Raw genomic sequence first — 22,538 nt, 5'->3', positions numbered from 1 at the left:
ATAACCTGCAGAAGAGCAGCCAGGCCCATCCCCACTGGACAGAGGCCGCTCGAGCTCCCAGCTGGGTATGGCTCTGCCCTGAACAACTTGAAACCTTACTCCTCCCTGAATAATACCCAATGCCTCCATGGCCCCTGGGAGCCCGTTGCACCCTGGGAGTTGAAGTCCCCTTGCCCATTCTCTGCCTGGACTTCCCAGCTGGGCAAACTACACTCCCCAGATTCCCTGGCTAGGATGCGCTTGGGCTCCCTCCCCCCCAGGGCTCTCTGGGAGCTGCAGTCTCCCCTCATACCCCACCCTAGCGCCAGGTGGCCAGAGGGAACTACAACTCCCAGCATCCCCCGGGCCGCCCCTTCCCCCCGCCCCCTGCTGGGCTGAGTGGTGTTTTTGTTGTTGGTAAAAGGTTAGTGGAACAGCTGATTGCTCTGTAGGGTAAGAGACCTTCTTTATTTAATGGGGCGCCTCTGCTTTTCTCCCCATCTCAGGCCCCGGCTCCCCCACTCCTTCCTCTGCTGCTGCCTGGGGGAGGGGGTGGGTCTGGGCTTTTGGTGAGGGGCAGTTCCCTTTCTGCACCGTGCAGCCTCGTGCCAGGGGCTCGCTGGGGACGATGCGTGCTCCCCCCCCCCCCCCGCGAGGGCTGTGCCTGTAGCCAGGGTACCCTGGAATCCAGCAGCCCCCTGATCTCAGGCTCGCCTGGCCTGTGTTCGAGGCCTTGGGCGGCTGGGCTCCCTGCTGCAGGGAAGGCAGCCTCTGTAAGGGGACAGCCCAGGAGATGGAAACTCGCCCCCCCTCCCACCACAGCTGACAGCCCCTCCCCCCCAGCTTAAGCCCCCCCCCAGCTTAAGCCGCCTTCCACTGCTTTACCCCCATCTCCCCTGGCTGCTGGGACCTGCCTGGCTGAGATGTTTGCCTGGTTGGACCTGAGCCCCTTGGATGCCCCTGGCCCTGGGGAACCCAGAGATTAGCCACCCCTATGGTATTAAAGAGCAAAGAATCTCTCCCATGCCTGTATTTGCACCTGGGGCTGGTGCATCAGGGCGATCTTCATCCCCCGCGGGGCCCCCCCCCCGCGCAAGTTCCCCCCTTGTGCAGCTTCCTTCCCCAGCACGCCTGTGGCTTTGGGTTTCTGAACACGAGTTTCCTTTATCGCTTTGGTTTGGAGCCGTTTGATTTTTTGAAAGCCTTTTATTCTGAGCAAGAAGGGCAGGGGCGGGGAGGGGGAAGAGTTTCCCCGAAACCCGCGGGGGATCCAGGTCTTTTCTTCTCTTGCCAAGCTGGGAGGTGGTTTTTCCTTGTCTCTCCTTGGACCCGGCCTTGCACAAGGCTGGTGCACGCCGCTTGCCTTGTGCAAGCGTCAAGGAATCCTCCCCCTGTTCCTGGCAGCCAGGTGAGCGGAGAGGATGGCTGGCAGGCAGCAGCTGGGATTTGTTTTGCACATGGCTGGCGTGGCACAACTGGAGAAGCAGACTCCTGGGAGGGGAAAGGAATGTACTGTAGCTTCAGGCACTTGGCTGGATGATGCCCAGGAGGTCCCACGCCAGCCGTGCGCTGTCTGGGCTTGTGGGGCTGATCATGAGGTGTCTCGCCCAGGCCACGAGCGCTTTTGAGCAGTGATTGTGCAGGATTCCCAGGAGAGCAAGGCCAAGAGGCCCCAAGGGAAATCAGGGCCCTGTTGTGGTCACAAAGAGACAGTTCCTGCCCCCAAAGAGCTCAGAGTCTCCATAGGCAAAGGGTGGGAGTGGAAATGGAGGCACGCGGTGGGGAAGTGACTTGCCCCAGGTCACATAGCAGAGCTAGGAGTAGAAGCCAGTTGTCCTGCCTTAATTCCACTCTCTAGCCACAGCCGGCACCCTGCTAGCCTTAAGATCCTCAGAGATTCATTTTATATCAGAGGAAGTTAGTAATAACAGGACTCTATAAAGGAGCTAATGTTAATACCTAGCTCTTATCATCGGTGGGTCTTACAGTGCTTACAAAGGAGGTCAGTTTCATTATCCCCATTTTACAGATGGGGAAACTGAGGCACGGAGAGGCAATGACTAACACAAGGTCACCCAGCAGAGCAGGGTGTGAGCTGGCACTGGAGCCCAGATCCCCGGAATGCTAATCCTATCCTGTATCCACTAGGCCATGCCCCCTCCCAGCAGATCTTCCGCCCAGGCATCACTGCACCGGGGATTTTAATTGGTGCAGGCGCTCTTTGGGGATCTCATTCAAATGTACTGGGACACTCGCCACGCAAGATCAATGCACACAGGCGCCAGTGTGCGGAGAGTCTAATGATGGCAGGGAAGGCACCAAGTTACAGGGCGCCTCTGTCACATGGGATCATCGAGCGAGGATTTTGGCTGGGTCAGAGAGGAAATTGGGGTCACCCCCCTTTGCAGTGAACCCCTCTGAAGATGTTTACAGCCCCATCAGTGCTGTGTACGAGTCTCTTGGCTGTTACCACATTGTTAACTTGTTGTGTAGATGCAACCTCACCCTGGCCATGGCTCTGACGAGACAATCTAGCTGCTGAGTTAATTGCAGCTGCTGTGTAGACAGGACCAGATGTCTCTCTCCCTGTGCCTAGCTTGCAGCCCTGATGTGGTGTTCTGTCCCTGCTGTGTTTTGTAAGCTAAGCAGTACTGGGCCTGTACAGTGCTTGGAGGGGAGACTTTCCAGAAAAACCTAGGCTTCTGAGGGAAATGATTCTAGTGATAAAGCAAGGGGTGCTGTTATTATTTCTGTATCGTGGTAGCACTTCGGAGGCCCAGTCATGGACCAAGCGCCTGTTGCGCTAGGTCCTGTACAAACAGAATACAAAGACCCCAGAGTGCTCTAAGCTGTCCTGAACCGATGCCCCGGCCAGGTGCTGGAGCCGCCACTTTCCAGCTGAGATGTAAAATCAAGGGCCTGGCTCTTTTGCTGTTGCTAAGCATCCTGTGACCGCTTTCACAAGAGCCGGGGCTCTTCCGTGTGTTCCCCAGCTGGGTGTGAGACTCAGTTTCGCCAACCCCAAATGTTCAAACATCATGAGTCAGGCTCACCAAAAATCCTGAGGTTATGTAAAAATATTAGCGTTTGGGTTCTTCTTATTGGCCTTCTGCTTGTTGAGCCTTTGCGGTGCACCGGGGTCACATTTGGAAGCTTTCTCCACTGCCACGGGGGCTGGAAACATACTTTTTCTTTAAGAAAGGCTGAAATCATCACGTATCCCCTTGACTCCAGAAGCTGGGGCTTTAAGGAAAACAATCATTATCATGAGACTCATGTCAAAATCATGAGAGTTGGTAACACTGGAGACTCCACTTCCTGTCCTCTATTGCACTGGTGTGGACTCCGCCCCAGGGCAGCAATCAGAGCGATCCTAGTATACACCACTTGTAAAGCACTTTGGGATCTGATGCTGGAGAGGCGGGATGAGACCCAGATACTGCTGGTAGGCCAGGGCGGGGCCAGGGGAGCGGGGTCGTGTTTGTCCTCTCACCTCGCAGCAGCGTTTCTTAAAACCAATGCGGTTCCCCTTGTGCCACAGCATCCGTGCCCAGGGCAGTAGACGCATCTGCTCCCCCCAGTGTGGTGGCCAACTTCACCTGGTTCCATAGGGCTGTATTTTCTGGGGCATACTGGCTAGAGCACTGGACGGGGACTTGGAGACCTGGCCAACTAGGTGACCTGGGCAAGTCCCTTCCCTGCTCTGTGCCTCAGTTTCCCCAGCTGTGAAATGAAGAGAATGATGCTGACCTCCTTTGTAAAGAGCTTCGAGATCCATGGGTGAAAGGCACAATAGAAGAGCTAGCTCCTGCGATTAAAGTTGAGAACCCTTTGTTTAAAGGTTGACTGTTCTAAGTCAAATGCTCTCTTGGATTCTCTTGAAATGTGACATGCCCCCTGGGGCTGCAGGGTCGGGTAAATGATCCAAATTTGGGGTCATTTGAACAGGGGGTCCCCAAAATACAGCCACCTGAAAAACCCACAGTATTTCATCAAGGCAACAGATTCTACCAACGTGGTGGGGGTGGGAGGGGCACACACCTGAGGCTCAGACTGTGTCTCTGATCGTCCCCAGCTGAGCTCAGTCACCCGACAGTTAACTCAGCTCGTGTGTGGCCCCCACTGCTCCTTGGGGGAGGCAATTTTGAAAGCACTATTAAAGGCAGAATTAGGCTGTCTGCATTAGGGGTTGCGAAACACTCGTGTGCCGAAGAACTTGCAAAGCACGTGCGCAGAAAGACGATTTCTAGCCATAGTGATTGCACTTGACGTGGTGGGTTGAGGGGGTGGGCTGTGACCCTGAGCAACCCCCACAGGTATTGCAACTTTGAAAGCTACCCGTGGCAGATCTCTGAGGACGAATTACAGGCCAGGTGCAACTGTCTGCCTCGGTTGAAGGGTTTCTGTTACTGCTGGGAACTGTAATCCCAGGACAGCAGGGAACTGAGAAGGGCGCAAACTCTTTTTGAAAGGAAAAGGAATGACACGGGAATGCTTGCTGCGCCAGGCCAGGGGTTGGGAGAGTGCTGGGGAAGGGGAATCATGGGAGTAATGGGGATGGGTGGCAGGGAGCGGAGAGGGGTTGGGGGCTCCGGGGAGGGGTGGGACATGGGGAGGGGAGACATGGGGGAGCGGTAGGGTAAATGGGGTGACTAGGGATGTGGGAGCATGTGAGCCCCACCTTCTCCCCCCTATGTGTGTACCAGGATCTTGGGAGGGAGGTGTCAGCCTGCTCCTCCGAGAGGGTCTGAGTCCCTCTTTCTGCCCCTGTGTGTGCTAGGTTCTTGAGGGCCCAGCTGTTCTAAGGGATCTCAGCCCCTCCCCTGCCCCCATGTGTGTGCTGGGATCCACTAAGCCCTGTCTCTCTGGAGTGAGGAGACCAAGCCCCTTTCCCTGCCCTTCCCCCCTCCGTGTGTGTGCCGGGATCTTGGGGGCCCTGTTATTCTAAGGGGTCTGAGCCCCTTTCCCTGTCCTCCCCCACTCCATGTGTGTGTGCCGGGATCTTGGGGGCCCTGTTATTCTAAGGGGTCTGAGCCCTTCTCCCAACAGATGTAAACTGGATTCTGGAGGGGCCCTGACTACACCACACATTGAAATCTCTGAAAATCAGACAATTCAAAGTTAAGGTGACAGCACCCCTGCGTGGTGCTGGCCAGGGGGCCAGCTTGGAAGCTGGGCGAGCCAGGGGCCTCGCCAGAGCAGGGAGTGCCTGGAGGGGGCAGTTTGGGGTCCAGCGCAGCCTTTGTAACTGAGAAATGTGTGGCCCTCCCATAAGCAGCTGCATGTGATACACGTAGAACAAATTTCTTACGTGCTCATGGCTTCTCACATGCCAAGGAATGGTCCTGAATGACTTCATGGGGCAGGACGGGGGAGGGGAAGCTGGAAATGGGGGTGGGGGCGCTACCTTATGTGAGAAATGGGGGTGGAGAAGGAGAGAGACTGCACTGTGTAAAGCTACTGAAACTAAACCACCACGGAATAAAATAGTCAGATTTTTGGCCAGGGATGAGATTTCCCTCACTGCCCTGTTAGCAGCGCCACCTTCCAGACATTTCACAGCATGACCTGTGGTTCTGTGCCAAAAGGGACAGGAGCTCGTAGGATCACGTAGCCTGCTTGCCAGCCAGCAACACGCTGGCTACAAACTTAGGAGACAGCTATAACGACCTGCCTGACCCCTGACTCCTACAAAAAATGTTTCTCTTTCTGGTTGGAAAACTAGGAAATTCACGGACAAAAAACTTGGTTAACACAGAGCTGAAGTTGCCTGTTGGGTCTCTTGCGCATCCAGCAGGACTCAAACGTTGGACAACCAGAAAAGGCAGGGTGAAGGGACGCCCCAACACAGCCTTAACTCTGCCCCTCTGGAGCTGGTGGTAGCCAGTAGGCATTATCTGTGTGCGCTCCAGCTGTGCTCGCTGTTGTTAGGTGGCGCTATGTGGAATGGTGGAGGGATTAGCTGGAGAAGCTGGGCAGAGCTGTGATTGTGATGAGGGGGTAATATGGGGGTGCCCTGCCCTGCAGAGATTCTGAGCACCTCTGCCCATGCCTCGCCCCACGTGTGTGAGGACAGGAAAACGGTGCATATGCATTCTGAGAGATGCTGTTTGTCTCATTCCAGTGCTGAGCTGGGAAGCATGTGTCAGCAGAAGGGCACGGGGGTCTTCTTGCCATGGGGGTCGTCAGCAGTGAGGTGGTGTACGAGGGTGGGGTGGGCATGTCCTGATGGGTGAGTGACAGTGTTGTGTTTGAGGGGAAAGGTTGTAAAATACAGTGGGTGTGGGGTTGGTTTTGTGGTGGAGGCACCTTGTCCGGGCCTGGGGGGGGCATAGGCAGCACCCATTCAGTCCAGCTCACCTGGACACAAGTTTCACCTTGGTAAAGAGACTGCATTGGATTCTGTGCTGCAGCTGGCGCATGCTTCTTCCCTGGGCATGGGCACAAGCTGCAAAGGCAGAGTGCAAGTACGTGTCTTTTGGGCACCCTGGGTCATCGCTCAGAAAGGGCAGAATTAAGGTTACATTGGTGTGTACCTTTACTCTAGGTTTCCTGGCTGTCATAGGTCTGCGTTTTGCTGGATGGGCACGGGGCACCACGGGGCAACCTGATCTGTTTTGTCAATGGATTTGTGTTAATTCCTAGGTAGACCCCAGCCAAGGTTACGAGTCTAGGTGCAAGCCACCATCCTTGTGCCAAAGATTTCACAGGGTGGGAGGAGAAACTGAGGCACAGAGCAAGGAAGTGAGTTGCCCAGGGTCACACAGCAGGTCAGAGGCAGAGCTGGGAACAGAACCCAAGTGCCCTGAGTCCCAGTTTAGTGCCCTTGCCACTAACCAGAGTTAAAAAGATAGACAAAGGTCCCTCTCTGTCTGAAATATGTGTGGTCTTGGGGGTCCAGCTCCAAAGGTGCCTGAGTGCCAGGACTCCTGGGTTCAATTCCCCACTCTGAAATGGACTCCCTGTGTGCCCAGGAACCTCTGTAAAATAGAGACAGTGGCACTGCCCTGCTTCCTGCAGGCTGGGAAGCTAAATGCATCCATGCCCATGAGGTGCCCACAGTGATGAGTTCCGTGGATGTACCCATGGCATGTAGGGAAGCAGTGACTTTCAGGGTATCCCAGGCTGGTCCAGGGTGGGATTTTCCCATCCTGCCCCTTTCCCATCACTTTTTTCCCTCCCACCTGTGACATTCCCGGGGTACAATCTGGACTGTTGAGCAACTGTGTCCCCTCAATTCTCCAATCTGGGGTGCCTTTTACACGGCTTCGCTGTGAGAGCAACCACTCCTGGTCTGCTCACACACATGTAACTCACTCACAGCTACACTGCAAGAGTGTTACAGCCAACCACCCCTGAATTACACTGAAACTCCCAGTCCCAGACTTTCCCCCAGAAATGTGCATCTGGTACTGCCCAGCTCTCTCCTGGACACCACAAACTCATATAAAGTCCATCATTTTATTAATAGAAAATGGTATGCACAAACCCTGGTATCTCAAATGGAGTTTCCCAAATACTTCAATCCAAACACCCTGGTCTAGATAAAACAATAAAACAAGTTTATTAACTACAGAAGGATACATTTTAAGTGATTACAAGTAATGAGCCATAAAAGTCAGAATTGGTTACAAAGAAATTAAAGGTACAACGCAACTAACATCTAACTTAACAAGCTAAGTGATTTCAAAGCAAAGTCTTCTTCACTACATCTTCTAGCAGCCTCACTGGCTGAATTCCTTTCTGACTGGATCCCTTCCTTTGTCCTTCAAGTGTTGTCGATGCCGTGAGTAGAGAAGAAAGGAGAGATCTTTAGGGGAGTTTCTTCCCTTTTCTTACAGTTCTCTTTTTCTTTGAGAATCATCTCCAGCTGAGGTTCAGGAGACAGCAGGAGATGGGAACCTCCAGCACTTTCTTTGCCAAAATGTAGATTTCTCACTCACACCCTTTTGCCTGCCAAAGAATGGCCACTTACCCAGGTGATGGTCCATTTGATTTTGTTGACACCTAGCTGAGGCATCAGTTTGCCTGTTGTCTCTGTGGAACTGTGTGGCTGCCTTTCTAAACTTGGAACATGTCTCTGCAATGTCATACAGTAGAATTGAATAACTTTACATACAATGTTGTCACACACCTTTTACCAGGACAATAATGGTCAGCATATTATGAGTTTTTGAATAATACCTCACAAGGCATACTATGTACAAAATTTATCATAGTCTTGTAGAAAGGGTGAACATTGGGTTACAGACTGTCACACTGTCCTTCTTCACCTTCCACCCCGATGAAGAGGATGGAGGAGGTGTCTCCCAGCAAGCCGCAGGCACAGGCCCACCCTACCATGGCCTTCCTCAACGTGGCCCGCACTTACGTGCCCAACACCAAGGTCGAGTGCCACTACACCCTGCCCCCCAGCATGAAGCCGTCGGCCCGCGACTGGATCGGGATATTCAAGGTACTGGGAAGAAAGAGGCGGATGGGAGCTGGATGCCTTAGCTGGGATCTCCCCTGTAGCTGTCCCCACGGTGGGGGCCACGCAGCAAGTGTTCTGATCAGGCAGTGAATCAGGCTGAGATGGGGAGGCGCAGGGTGTGTGGGTGGCCTCCTCATCACCTGGGGTACAGGCTTCCCCTCCTATTGCATTCTCTGCTGTTCCATTGCGCTGAGCCCGCAGCGTGCTCGTGAAAGGAGGGGCCCACTTCTGCAGGCCACCTTGAAATTCACCCACAAGTCAACCAAGCCTCCTGCTTTTCCCTGCATGCAAAAGCAAAACGAGGTAGCGTGGCCTAATGGCTAGAGCGCTGGCCTGGGACTCATGAGACCAGGCTCCTATTCCTGGTGGCCAGCCTTGGCAAGTCACTTCCCCTTCATGTACCTCAGTTTCCCCATCTGTAAAACAGGGGCGGGCAGGGGAATGATACTGCCCTCCTGTGCTGTGTAACAGCTAGGCAGACCCAGGCTTGAGGTTTCAGCAGTTCCAAGCCCGCACTCAAGCATCCACGCTGCATGGTAAACCTGGGCTTACAATTGCCGGACCCGGGTGTCGCAGCCGAGCTCACACGCCCATGCTGTGCCGTGCAGACCTTCGACTCGGGTCTGCCGCTTGAGCTGCATGCAGACTGCAAAACGACGCGCCTTGGCTGTGACCCACCCCCACCCCCAGCAGGGCTGTAAGACCCGGGTCCTGAGTGCTTGCTGCCCCGAGTCAGACAGATCTGTGTGTGGACGGAAGCGGGGCTTGGGCTTAAACCTGGGTCAGAGCCCAGGCTTAGTAGGCAGCATAGACGCCCGTTGCTGTGATAGCCCCTCCCAGTCCCCCGCAATGAGGACAGTGACACTGGCACTTGATGAGCGCTAGAGAAGTGCTTAGCTAATGCCAGGGATTCCTCAGACACCTTCTTGCCTGCGTCTGTCTGTCCAGGTGGAAGCCTCGTCCGTGCGGGATTACTACACCTTCGTGTGGTGCGTGGTGCCCGACGGAGGCGCGGAGGGGGCGCCCGTCCATTCCAGCGTCCAGTTCCATGGTAGGGAGGCGAGCTCCGGGGGAGCAGGGGTACAGAGATCACGTGCGTGGGGGTTGTGGGAGGGTGAGCTCGGACGTGGGGGGTCAGTCAGTGAGCAGCCGGAGCAAAGGCCAGAAGGGGTGGCAGCCCTGGGAGAAGGTTTGGGTTTCGGAGGGTTTGCCGTGGCTTGTCGGACCAAGGGCCCATCTAGCCCGGTATCCCGGCCTCCCTGATAGACATGGTCATGCCAGCGGGCCCTCTAGCCCAATATCACCTTGCATTGCTGGGTCAGACCCATGGGCAGATCCAGCCCCGTATCCCCACCAGATCGGGCCCATGGGCCCAACTAGCGTGGCGTCCGGCCTCCAGGCATGCTGCAAAGCCAAATGCTCACTGAAGCCCCCCTGCCTGGGCGTATGATGCAGTGACTACAGGGGGCATTGGGAGGGGAGGGGAGGGATGGGGGTAAAGCAGAGAGGATCCTAGGAAGGGGTGCAGGAGGCAGCCAGGGGGAAGGAGCGAGGCCGGGACTGGAATGGGATAGCAGGTCTCCGAGCAGCCCCTGATGGAACGAGCATCGTCGACCTTTGGCACTACCCGCTGGTTGTCAGAGAGGCCAAGCCGGAGTGAGCTGAGAGAGGCCAGGCCAGAGCAGGCCATACAGACTAGGCTCAAGGCCAGGGGGCGGTGGACTGGCTGGGGAGCAGCACCTCTGTGACCAATGTGTTCTGCTGACAAGGCACTCGCCAGCCGCTCTGCCATGGCACCGACCACACTGGTGCCAGGACTCAGGAGTGCGGGGCAGTTGCTGTGGGCAAGACGTGTCAGGGGAGAGCCAGGGACCAGAGCTAGCCCCAGACTATGGGGCATCCAAGTCCCAACCCGGAGGCAGTCAGCCTCCTGGCAAGGCCCTAACAGCGGTGGGGCAGAGGCATCTGATGCTGGGCCGTGTTTGTCCTGCTGCAGCCAGCTACCTGCCCAAGCCGGGGGCCCAGCAGTACCAGTTCCGCTACGTGGACCGCCGTGGCGAGGTGCGCGGCCAGAGCAGCCCCTTCCAGTTCAGCGAGCCCCGGCCCATGGACGAGCTCGTCACACTGGAGGAGGATGACGAGGGCAACATGGACATGTTGCTGGTGGTGCCCAAGGCCACCCTGCTGCAGGTAATGAAGGGTCAGTAGTGCCTAGTGGGTAGAGCACCAGATTGGGTGCCCGGAGACCTGGGTTCTGGTTCCAGCTCTGCCAGTGGTCTTGGGCAAGTCACTTCCCAGGTTTGTGCCTCAGTTTCCCCTGGGCCTGGTTAGGCTGTGAGCTCACCCAGTGCACAAGGTGGAGGGCAACAGGAGAGATCAGCTGTTGCTCTGCCCAAGAGGGCACCTGGCCATGTCCTGGTCAACTCAAAACCCTCCCCTCCTGCCAGGCTTTTCTCCCTGCAGGGCAGGCAGTAACAACTGCATTGGGAAATGGGGCAGAGCTTAGCCCTGGCCCCGCCCTCCATCAGCTCTGCCCCTTCAGAACGACCTCCCGACTGTGATAAGAGCCCCCACCACCAGTCCCTTGCTCTGCCTACCTGAGTTAACCCCTTGCCTGCCTGTGCGTCCTGCCATGTCCTGGGGACTGGGGTGAGTGTAGTGCCTGCCCCCTCTGTCCGTACTAAAATGCCGGTCCCTGTGGGTCCCATTCCCCCCCAGAACCAGCTGGAGGAGAGCCAGCAGGAGCACAGCAGGCTGCTGCGAGAGAAACTGCAGCTGGAGGAGGAGGTGAAAGAGCTGCAGGCCCGGATTGAGCAGCTGGAGGAGGCTCTGGGCACCATGCGGGATGAGCACACCAAGCTGGCCGAGCAGTACAAGGTGTGTGGGGTGCCCCCTGCAGGCACCGAGCCCTATCAGGCAACAGCCACTGGGTTGCCCTGCTTCCCGTCGCCCATCACACTGGGGGTAAACTGAGGCACGCACGTGGGTGAATGAGGTCTCCTGGCTCTTGTGTTCAGGCCACTGGGCTGGGCTACCTCCCGGGAGACGCCCACCTAGGAGGGGACCCCATATTCCTCCTTGCATTCCCCCCACCCTGCTACCCACGGGCTTAGCCCCAAATTCCAAAGGGGCTCTCCAGCTTGGGGGTGGGGGGGGGGGGTCCCTGGGCTTCCCTGCCCCTTGCCAGAGCACCCAGACTCTGTGCTGATCCTGTGTCCCTGATCTCGGCTCACCCCTCCCCTCCCTGCCCCGCCCGGCGGCTCCTCTCCCAGGATCTCTCGAGCTCCCATGCAGCCGTGATGGAGGAGCGGGATGCGCTGAGCCGGCAGCAGGCGGGACAGCTGGCCCGCATCCAGGAGCTGGAGGAGGACGTTCAGGCCCTGAGCGAGAAGGTGCTGCAGAAGGAGGTGGAATTGGACAGGTGAGCAGCAGTGGGCGGGGGTCAGCAGGCGTGCGGAGGGGAGTTAGGGTCAGTGCTGTGGACTGGCAGGCAGGGAGGCAGCCTAGGTGCCGACTTCTGCTCCCACCAGTGGGTACTCAACCCCCCTTTTCCCCCGGCCCCGCCCCCACTCCACCCGTTCCACGAGGCCCCGCCCCTGCCCTGCCCTCTCCCACCCCTCCCTTGCCCCGCCCTAACTCTGCCCCCTCCCTGCCCCTATTCCAACTCCTTCCCCAAATCCCCGCCCCGGCCCCACCTCCTCCCCGATCTCGTCCAGTCGCTAAGCAGGGTTGAACCTGGTCAGCGCTTGGATGGGTGACCGCTGAGGCCAAACCCAGGGTCTTGCGGGAAGCGGAAGAGGCCAGCTGTTTGGGGGGGCTCTTGCCCTGAGTGAGAATAGGCTGATGCCCTAGGGCGTGATGTCCTGTGCTCCAGGGAGTAGGGTGGGGGCTCAGTGTGGGGTGCTCTCTCCTTTCTTCCCTCCCCCCCAAGTGGCGTGGACTCTGATGTGCCGTCGGGGTGCAGCCTCTGGGGTGGGAGTGGGGTTGCAGTGCCCCGTGTTCCCAGGCCGTGCTGACTAAAGGGGACCCGTTAGCGGGGCTGCAGGACACAGCCTCCCCCTGGGGTTCTGACCCGGCAGCAATGGGTCTGCCCGGCCCCCTCGCTGCGCCTCACCCGCCCCCTCACCTCTGTAGCTGGCAGTGCCCCAAGCCGAGCCGGGGCTCACCCTGCCTGTCTGTCCGTCTCTCCCCCCTCCCAGGATGAAGGACACGGTGAAGTCCCTGGTGCGGGAGCAGGAGCAGATCCACCACCAGCTCAAGGAGGAGAACGCCGAGAAGGAGCATTACCAGGTGAGCACTGCGGTGCCCCACAATGGGGGGACCCGGGGCGGGGCTTGTAGGGGTGACTTGCTGGTGGTGGAGCTAGCTGGGGTGAGCAGAGGAGCTGGGGTCCCTCCCCTCCCCCTCAGACACACACAGGAGTGGGGGGTCTCTCTCCATACATGCGTAGAGTGGCAGGGTTGCCCCATCCCCAGGGGACACCCCAGAGGGAAGGGAGGTGGGTCCCACCCCCCCTCAGGATTCTCTGGGCTGGCACGTGAGGATCAGGTGTCCCCCACCCCAACCCCCCAGGTCAAGCTGCAGGCCTCGGAGCAGGAGAGCCGGAACCTGGCCTGCGACCTGCTGCTGGCCAAGACCCGGCACGGCGAGAAGGTGTCGCAGGCCCTGGTGCTGCAGGAGGACATCAGCAAGCTGCAGCAGAAGCTGGCAGCCGCACAGCAGAGGACGGTGAGTGCCCGGGGTGGGGGGCCCCCCTCGGTGCCAGGGCGCAGCCTCCGCTCCCCCCTCCCTCTGCTTGGGTGTGTGCATTCACCAGCCCTTCCCCTGGAAAAGAGGGGATTAGAGTGGTGTCACTGCAAGAGCAGGGGGATGGGAGCCAGGACTCCTGGGTTCTCTTTCCCGGCTGTGGGTGCCTGTGTGTGTTTTAGGGGTGAGGACAGGGAGCCAGGACTCCTGAGTTCTTTTCCCACTGACTCCTGAAATGCAGCCACTTCTGGGGTATGGAGAGTAGTAACAGGATAGCGTTTTACCAAGAAGGCAGCAGCCCAAACCCTGCTCACGTGAAAAGCGCCGCAGGATCTTTGGTACCCTCCTGGAGCAGGATTTTGAAGATCTCTGCCAGGAGGGAAGTCTCCAGGCTCCTCAGAAAGCCTGCATTAGCCCTAATGGGATTTGAACCCTGGCTTAGAGGAAGGCCAGCTATTTCCGGCTTGTCTTTGGTGCATAGACCTCAGAGCTACCCTGCACCTAATTGAGCAGTTTGCCTTGATGACATCCTGTAGCAGGGAGTTCCGCATGCTAACGGCAAAGAATTTTAACAGTCTTTTAAATGCCCTCAACTGCTCCCTTGTCACTGTGTTTGGGGGTGGGATGCAGGGGCAGAGCCCAGCTGGCCTCTTCCATCCCACTCATTGTTTCCGATCCCCCCTCATTGCCTTTCCCTGCCCGGCCAGGCCCAGCTGGAAGCGCTGTGTGAGCAGCTCCGCTCCACCCAGGACCTCCTTGCTGCCAGCCAGCAGAAAGTGGTGCTGCTGGGGGAGGAGTTGGCCAGCGCCTCCTCCATCCGGGACCGGACCATCTCGGACCTGCACAAGAGCCGGCTGGAGTCAGCCGAGACCAACATCAAGCTGGCGGACATGACCCTGAAATGGAAGGAGGGGAAAGGCCAGTGGTGGAAGGAGAAGAGCAACCTGCTGCAGAGCATAGAGGTGCCAACCCCCACCCCGCCGGGCCTCTCACTTGAATGGGTGCAGCCACTGCTGGGGTGCAGCCACCTCTGGGATGGGGTACTGCCAATGCAGCAGCAGTTTAGGATAGGAAGTGAAAGTGCATCCCCTAGCTGGGCTTGTCTCAGTGACCGGTGGACAGGGAGCTGGGGCGAGCATGTCCAGGCCTTGGGAAAAGCCCCCCTGTCGTGACCCACACAATGCTCAGAACTTGGTTTATGTCTCCGCACAGCGCCCCCTAGGGCTGCACTGGGTTGGGCACTGGCTGAGAGGAGAGCGCCCCCTACTGAGCTCCCTGAAGTACAGCATGAGGGGAGAATAGCCTGTACTAATCCCCCTGCTCTCTGCAGCCCAGAACCCCCTAAACCTCTTATCAGAGAGGACAGTGCCCCCTACTGAGCCCCCTGCCCCGTTTCCTGCAGTGCAGCGCCCCCTAGCACCGCGTTGGGGCCAGCACTGGCTGCGAGGGGAGGGCGCCCCCTATTGAGCCTCTCGCCCTGCTCCCTGCAGCACAGCGCCCCTCACACTGCACTGGGTATTTGTAGTCCTTCCATCCAAGCCTAGCTAGGGAGATGTGCTGGGCCCCCCACGGCGGGCGAGCGCTGGCCCCCCGTGAGCACGCCCCATACTGTTTGCAGGCAGAGAAGGACAAGATCCTGAAGCTGAGTGCCGAGGTGCTGAAGCTGGAGAAGAACCTGCAGGAGGAGCGAGCCCAGAAGCAGGCGCTGAAATCTGAACTGTCCCACGAGAGGGACTCCAGCCTGGTAAGGCCAGTGCAGGGTGGGCACTGCCCCTGGGACAGAGGGGAGCCCCAGTCTCTGCCCTGTAGGGGGTGGGATCAGAGCTGTGATGGGGAGGCCCTGGCATGTGGGAGGGGGCGGTCCCTGCCCTATATGGGGAGGAATCAGAGCTGGCATGGGGAGGCCCTACCCCGAAAGCCACACACTGGTGCGAGGGGGCGCCCTGCCCCACAGGAGGAGGGATTGGGGCGCTCATGGGTTCCGCGGGATCGGGTGCCTGGGGTATGGAGGTTCCCTCCCGAGGCTGGTGCAGGGCTGGCCATTGGCACTCGCCCTGCCCTGGGGCAGTTCTCACGGGCCTGTGCCCCCTTCCCCCCCGCCCCAGGTGCAGCTGTCGGAGAGCAAGCGGGAGCTCAAGGAGCTGCGCGCGGCCCTGAAGGTGGCTGAGAAGGAGAAGGAGCAGCTCCAGGAGGAGAAACAGGTTGGTGCCAGCCAGGGTCAGAGATCAAAGGGGGCTGAACCCCGGAGCCAGGAAGGTATCAGGAGGGGGTGACATGAGCCACATTCCCTGCCCCCATCAGGGCCTTCCCTGCAGAGGAGCTGGGCAGGGCCCTGGGGTCAGGCAGGGACCCTGCAGCCTGGGCAGTGGGTGGGGGCAGGCAAAGCCCCTGCCCCCTCCGGGGTCCCCACCCAATCTCCCCATGGCCTGGGGCCCGGGGCGCAGGCGGGGCCGATCCTGACCCTGGCGGCTGCCCCCTCCCCAGGAGCTGCTGGAGTACGCCCGTAAGCTGGAGGAGCGGCTGGAGAAGGTGGCCGACGAGAAGTGGAGCGAAGTGACGGTGGCCGAGGAGGAGGAGACGGCGGCCACGGCACTGAGTGCGTAACCCCCCGACATCGCCCTGTGCCGCTCCTCCCCACCCCCGTTACCTCCCCAGCCGTCCCCATCCTCCCTCCCCGTTACCCCCGTGCTTCTACCCCATCCTCCCACTCGTTACCGGCCCACCCCACCCCTGTTACCCCCATCCACCCCACCCCGTTACTCCCCCACCCCCATCCTCCCACTCCTGTTACCCCCCGTGCTCCTACCCCCATCCTCCCACCTGTTACCTTCCCACCCCACCCCTGTTACCCCCATCTCCCTCACCCCCATCCTCCAACCCCTGTTACCCCCATGCCCCTACCCCCATCCTCCCACCCGTTACCTCCCAACCCCACCCCTGTTACCCCCATCCATCCCACCCCTGTTACTCCCCCACCCCCATCCCGCCCATCCTCCCACCCCTGTTACCTCCCCATCCCACCGTTACCCCCATCCTCCCACCGCTGTTACCTCCCTACACCATCCCTGTTACCCCCATTGCCCCCATCCCCCCTTTACCCCCTCACCCCACCCCATTACCCTTCTCCCCATAACCCCCACCTCATCCCTTTATTCCCACCTTTATCCCCACCTCCATTACCCCATCCACCCACCCACATCCCCCACCCCATTACCCTTCTCCCCATAATCCCCCCACCCCCATTATCCTCATCCCCCCATAACCATCTCAACCCAATACCCCCCGTTGCCTCCATCCCTCACCCCTTTAGCCCTGTTACCCCCAGTCCCCCCACTTCTGTTCCCCCTGTCCCCCACCCCATTACCCTTCTCCCCATAACCCCCCATAGCCTCCACCCCGTCCCATTATCCCCACCACCATTACCCCATCCCCCACCACTTTACCCCCCCATCCCTGTTCCCCCATCCCCCCACCCCCGTTACCTCATCCCATTACCCCATCCCCGTTCCCCCATCCCCATAATCCCCCCACCCTGTTACTCCCATCCCTGACCCCTTTAGCCCTGTTACCTCCTGTCCCCCCCACCCCATCCCATTACCCCCAGGCAACCCAGGTCCGCTCCTTGACCTGCTCTGCCCCCACTTCACTGCCTCACCCCGGGACCCTGCACCTCCGATGGTTACCCCCTCACTGTTACCCCTGTTCATCCCCCCTGCATCCCCGCCCCGCTCTCACTGCTATGTGCACTCTGCAGCCACCCCCTCTCTCCCTCCCTGACATCGCCCTGTGCTGCTCCCTCCACCCAGCATAGTGCTGCCCTGTGCTAATGCCAGCTGTCGCTCCCCCACCCCCCCGGTGCTGGCTCTCCCCAGGGTCCTCCCCCCAGCAGGGGTCCCCCCTATGCCCTGCACCCCACACACCCTGCTCTGCTCAGCAGGGGGCACTGGCTGCCCAAGTGACCCTGTGGCCTCCCCTCCTCCCCAGGCTCCCTGGACTCCCCACTCTCGGACTCGGAGGACGAGTCCCCCGAGGACATGAGGATCCACACCCAGCTCAGCCCCTACAGCCTGTGCGACAACCGAGCAGCCACCAAGACCCCGCCGTGCCTGCGGGAGCCCATGCACAGGGTGGTGATCAGCCAGCCGGCCCCCATCACCACCCAGATCAAGCAGGCCACTGAGGACAACAGCTCTGACTCAGTGAGTCCCCAGGGGGCGAGGACCCCCCCGAAGCACTGGGCAGTGTGGAGGGGGAAACTGAGGCACAGGGACTCGCCCTTGGTCACACAGCGAGCAGGGGCAGAGGTGGAAGTAGAACCCTGGCGTCCTGGCTGCCAGCTGCTTATGCTACCCCACTCTTCCACACTCCTTCCCGGAGCTAAGGACAGAACCCGGGAGTCCTGGCTTTCTTGTGACCATCAGGTGCCATTTCTTTCTTGCCAACGGTGGCCCCCTGGCCCATGCAGAACATCCACCCTAGATTGAGGCAGGGACCCCCACACGGTGCAGCCCCCCCTCCCACTCTGCCCCAGTCCAGTCAGTTCACCCTCCTGTGAACAGTAGTCCCTGCCGCATCTCATGCCGAGCCCCCAAATCGAGCCCAGTGATTATCTGCCGGTGTTGTGCCCAGGGACCCGCCAAGCGTGGTACTGCACAAAGGACTGGCACACTCCCTGTCTCATCCAACGGGCTTCAAGCTTCTGATCCCTGGAACCTTAAAGCCCGGAGGTGGATGGGGTGGCCCCCACCTTCCTGGGCAACAGAAAGCCCAGCTTTGAGGGTGCTTCTGAGCCTGCTTCATCCGGGAGGAGGGGTTATCTGCCAGCCCCCCAAACCCTCCTGCTTTCCCCTCGACCACATCCCTGATAGCTGGAAGATCCCTGGAGCTGCCCGGACCTGCCTCTAGCAAAAGGCCCGCTCAGCTGGTCCCTGCTGTCTGCTGGGAGCCCACGCAGGACTGGGGTCAGCTCCCCCCCCCCCTCCCCTAAGGACAGGGGGGAAGGGGCGTCTGTGCCAGGCTCGGGATCAGGCCCACATTTGAAATCTCTCCGTGTCCCACTGCAGTCGCTGTTCGTTCACGGGGCAGATTCTTCCTCCCCCGTCCCTCCAGCCGTGAGTCGGGCAAGGGGCTTTTTAGACCCGCCCCGTAAAACTGACAAACCTCTGATAATCGGCACCATAGAACAGGCAGTAACATTAATGGCCGGGCAGAAAAGGGGGGTGCCGGGGAGTCTCTCCAGCACCTCCCGCTGGGGAAAGTGGGGGGTGGGGGTCAGCCCCATGGGGAGTGAGGACTTCTCCCTGCCAGCCTCACGGCATCAGTGCTGGGGGAGCCCCCACCTCCATCCCCAGGGGGGCAGCGAGAGCAGCAGGATGCCCTCGCAACGCTAGCCCTAGGAGGGGCTGATCTTAGCCCTTCAGGGCTGGGGCCCGTCTACACTAGGAAAGCAACAGTGTTGGGGGGGATCTGGTTACAACACAGTAGCTCCCCCCCGCAGGCTGAAACCAAAGCTCCAGCTCCCAACCCTCTGGGGCTTCTGGGCTGGTGAGATCTGGATGTGGCAGTCAGCTGATCACCAGGCATTTGGGGTTCCCTGGGGCTCCTGAAGGGGAGCTGGGCTGGGGCTAGGGAGGTTGCCCGGCTGCTGGCTCCATGATTCCCCCGTACAGCCTGGGGGCAGGAACCTCACAGAGACCCATCGGGGTAGCCCACACCCTAGCAGTACAGCTGGAGATCTCGCAGCAATGGGGATAAAACTCACACCCCCGTGCTCCCAGGGCCCAGCCTGCTGCCCTTGGAGGTAAAGGAGAATCCCCATCCATCTTCAGCAGTGTAGGGCCTATGACACATAGCGGGACTGTTCTTCCGGGGAGCCCAGCTGCTTAGGGGGGGCACAATCACTATGCCTGTGCGCGAGGGGCACCCGAGTGCTGGGAGGGGGGGAAAGGGCTGGACTCTGGCCCCCGGTGCTCTCACCCTCGCTCTGACTGCAGGAGGCGGAGGACGAGAAGGCTGTGCTGATGGCAGCCGTGCGGAGCGGAGGGGAAGAGGCCAGTCTGCTGCTGCCCGAGCTGGGCAGCGTCTTCTATGAGATGGCAAGGTGAGGGGGGATATCGGCTGGGGCCTGTCAGCAGAGCGGGGGTCTGTTCCTTCGCCCTGCCCATAAGGAAAGGATGGAGAAGAGGATGGAGGGGAGCAGAGTGGGGGGATGGGGAGCAGGGTGGGGGATGGGGAGGAGGATGGAGGGGAGCAGTGGGGGGATGGGGAGCAGGGTGGGGGAGGGGATGGGGAGGAGGATGCAGGGGAGCAGGGTGGGGGGATGGGGAGGCAGATGGAGGGGAGCAGAGTAGTGGGGTGGTAGTAGGGGAAGCGGGGGATTGGGGCAGCTTTCCAAGCCTCCTCTTAGTTAGTAAAAATATATAAATTTCCCTGTGGGCGCAGGGAGCCGGTGACTTTTACAGCCAGTGGCCATAAAAGTGGCAAGCACGGAGCTGGGAGATGTACGGCCGTGTCAGGGCATTTCTGAATCAATTTTCAGCATCATTAGATTCCTTTCTCCTGCAGACAGGCGGGCGGGGCGGGGGGGGGGGTCTATTTGCAAGTGAAATAGAGAGAATCACCCAGCTGCAAGGCAAGGGCGGGTCTGTGCACCCGTGTGGGGGAGGGATGGGATGCAGTGGGGGTGTCAGGAGAAGGAAGGGCAGGTTGGTGCAGGGTGCTGAGTGCAGAGAGGTGGGATGGGCAGGCAGGTGGATACAGAGGGGATGGGATTGAGGTATGGGGGGAGGGTGGGGTGGGATGCCAGTGTTGGGGATTGGCAGGGTGGCTGCGGCGGGGGGACAGGATGGGGGGCGTCAGGATAGGGCAGGGGGTGGGTGCAGTGGGATGACGTGTCGCGGGGAGGCAGGGTTGGATGTTGGTGTCGGGGGAAGGGCAGAAGGGATGCGGGGGGACAGGATGGGGGAGTCAGGATAGGGCAGGGGGTGGGTGCAGTGGGATGACGTGTCGGGGGAGGCAGGGTTGGATGCTGGTGTCGGGGGAAGGGCAGAAGGGATGCGGGGGGACAGGATGGGGGAGTCAGGATAGGGCAGGGGGTGGGTGCAGTGGGATGACGTGTCGGGGGAGGCAGGGTTGGATGCTGGTGTCGGGGGAAGGGCAGAAGGGATGCGGGGGGACACGATGGGGGAGTCAGGATAGGGCAGGGGGTGGGTGCAGTGGGATGACCTGTCGTGGGGAGGCAGGGTTGGATGTTGGTGTCGGGGGAAGGGCAGAAGGGATGCGGGGGGACAGGATGGGGGAGTCAGGATAGGGCAGGGGGTGGGTGCAGTGGGATGACATGTCGCGGGGAGGCAGGGTTGGATGTTGGTGTCAGGGAAGGGCAGAAGGGATGCGGGGGGACAGGATGGGGGAGTCAGGATAGGGCAGGGGGTGGGTGCAGTGGGATGACATGTCGCGGGGAGGCAGGGTTGGATGTTGGTGTCGGGGAAGGGCAGAAGGGATGCGGGGGGACAGGATGGGGGAGTCAGGATAGGGCAGGGGGTGGGTGCAGTAGGATGTCATGTCGGGGGGAGGCAGGTTTGGATGCTGGTGTCGGGGGAAGGGCAGAAGGGATGCGGGGGGACACGATGAGGGAGTCAGGATAGGGCAGGGGGTGGGTGCAGTGGGATGACGTGTCGCGGGGAGGCAGGGTTGGATGTTGGTGTCGGGGGAAGGGCAGAAGGGATGCGGGGGGACGGGATGGGGGAGTCAGGATAGGGCAGGGGGTGGGTGCAGTGGGATGACGTGTCGAGGGAAGGGCAGGGTGGGTGCAGGCTGCTGTGTGCAGAGGCGATGAGACGGGTGTCTGAGGAATAAAAGGAATTCTGGGTTGAGGGGGCCACTGCTCCCCTTTGAGAAGGGGGAGGGGCTGCTGCGCTGTGGGGGGTGGGGGGTTGGTCCTGTGCAGGGAATTGGGGGGCTGCTCCGTGTTCTGCAGAGTCTGACAGGGAAGGAGCAAAAAGAGAAACCCGGGGGATGGGGGGAATCAGGAGGGGGGAGAACTGGAATAGCGGAGGGGGGGACCCATAATAACCCCGGCCCGGCTGTGCCCTCCGTGCAGGGCCGGTGGCGGGGGGCACTGCCAGGGCCCCGCTCAGGGGCGCAACGAGCTCTAGGGGTGCCGATCCTCTGTCTCTGTCGCCCCTTTGCAGCGGCATCACAGGCCGCCAGCCGTCGGACCCGGGCCCCTGCGGGATGGGCGCCTCCCCGCTGGACCTGCCCGCGTCCCCCGGCCTGTGGAAGGAGTGCCCCATCTGCAAGGAGCGCTTCCCCCTGGAGTGCGACAAGGAGGCGCTGGAGGAGCACGTCGACAGCCACTTCTTCTTCAGCGCCCACGACCCCTTCGCCTTCGAGTGACACCCCCGTGGCCCCCGCCTCTCCCTGCCTCTCCCCGGACCCTCCTGTCAGGCACTGCCAGGCTGGCTCACCCCCTAGGAGCCACACCAGGGTGCCCTGGGCTCCCCCGAACGCTGGGGGGCGATTTTACCCCCTCCTCCTGCCCTCCATGGCATCTGAGAGCAGGGAGTGAAGGGGGCGGGGGGGAGCTGGGCACTAACGCCCCCTAGTGGCTGTTCCCAGGCAGGTCTGTAGGCCTGAGGTCTCCAGCCCCCACCCTGCTGCCTTAGGCTGAAATAGGGCGAGTTGCTCCCACCCCCCAAATATGGGTTCAACCACTGCAGATGCTGAGTGCTCATCAGTTGCGGGGGGGGGGGGGCAGGCACACACACCCCTTGGCTGTGGGGCTGTGTGTCAGGGTAATAGGAATCCCCGGGGCGGGGGGGTGTCCCCAACTCCCATCTGCCTCCTGGTACCTGAGACTGCTGCATAGAGCTGGGGAAGGTTCGCTGGGGGTGGGGGTGTTGGAGCTGCGGGCTGCCCTAGGGACACACTGTCTTCCCCCCCTTCCCCCAGTGTTTCCCCTGGGGCTCCAAACGCGGGGTGTTGGGACCTGCTGGGCACTGGATTTTGGAAGATACAGGAGGTGGAGGGGCAGTTCAGAGAAGGTGAGGCCAGGTGAGGTTAGGCAGATTTCCTGGGTCCCTCAGGGCTCTGGGAGGGGCAGAAGGTCAGTAAGAGCAGAGCAGGGGAGGGGGCTGAGTGGGGTTAGGCTGCCCCATAGTTCAGGCTAAAAGGGGCCTGAATTCCACCCCCTCATGGACACCGCCCTGGATCCCAAAGGCAGCTGCCTTGTGCTGCTCCCTGCCTATGTGCCAGGGGTCCTGGCTCCACCCCGAGCTCCGCTCCCCTGGGCCCAGTCAACTAGCTTTTGGGCCTCTGGCTGGGCTACTGGTTTCCATGTCTG

The 22,538-nt window shown here is 60.2% G+C and overlaps 1 protein-coding gene across 3 annotated transcripts; it reads left to right on the top strand.

Annotated features, from left to right (window-relative positions):
- Positions 1-368: 368 nt before the first annotated feature.
- On the top strand, positions 369-21,914 carry CALCOCO1 (calcium binding and coiled-coil domain 1). 3 transcript variants are annotated; one of them, XM_074935139.1, is made up of 15 exons: positions 369-432; positions 8,270-8,434; positions 9,401-9,503; positions 10,449-10,642; positions 11,171-11,329; positions 11,725-11,873; positions 12,652-12,742; positions 13,025-13,180; positions 13,906-14,160; positions 14,817-14,942; positions 15,304-15,399; positions 15,683-15,794; positions 17,183-17,397; positions 19,192-19,298; positions 21,388-21,913. In XM_074935139.1, exons 2-15 carry the CDS (start codon positions 8,273-8,275, stop codon positions 21,590-21,592), a joined length of 2,130 nt encoding a protein of 709 aa, XP_074791240.1. In that variant the 5' UTR covers positions 369-432; positions 8,270-8,272; the 3' UTR covers positions 21,593-21,913. The 3 variants fall into 3 exon arrangements, with proteins under 3 accessions (XP_074791240.1, XP_074791241.1, XP_074791239.1); XM_074935140.1 differs by lacking the exon at positions 13,025-13,180 and having other exon boundaries at positions 21,388-21,914; XM_074935138.1 differs by lacking the exon at positions 369-432 and having other exon boundaries at positions 8,264-8,434; positions 21,388-21,914.
- The last annotated feature ends 624 nt before the right edge of the window (positions 21,915-22,538 follow it).

Source organism: Natator depressus, chromosome 20 (assembly GCF_965152275.1).
Source record: "Natator depressus isolate rNatDep1 chromosome 20, rNatDep2.hap1, whole genome shotgun sequence".
Lineage (NCBI taxonomy): Eukaryota > Metazoa > Chordata > Testudines > Cheloniidae > Natator > Natator depressus.
This window is presented reverse-complemented; position numbering and strand designations above follow the sequence as displayed.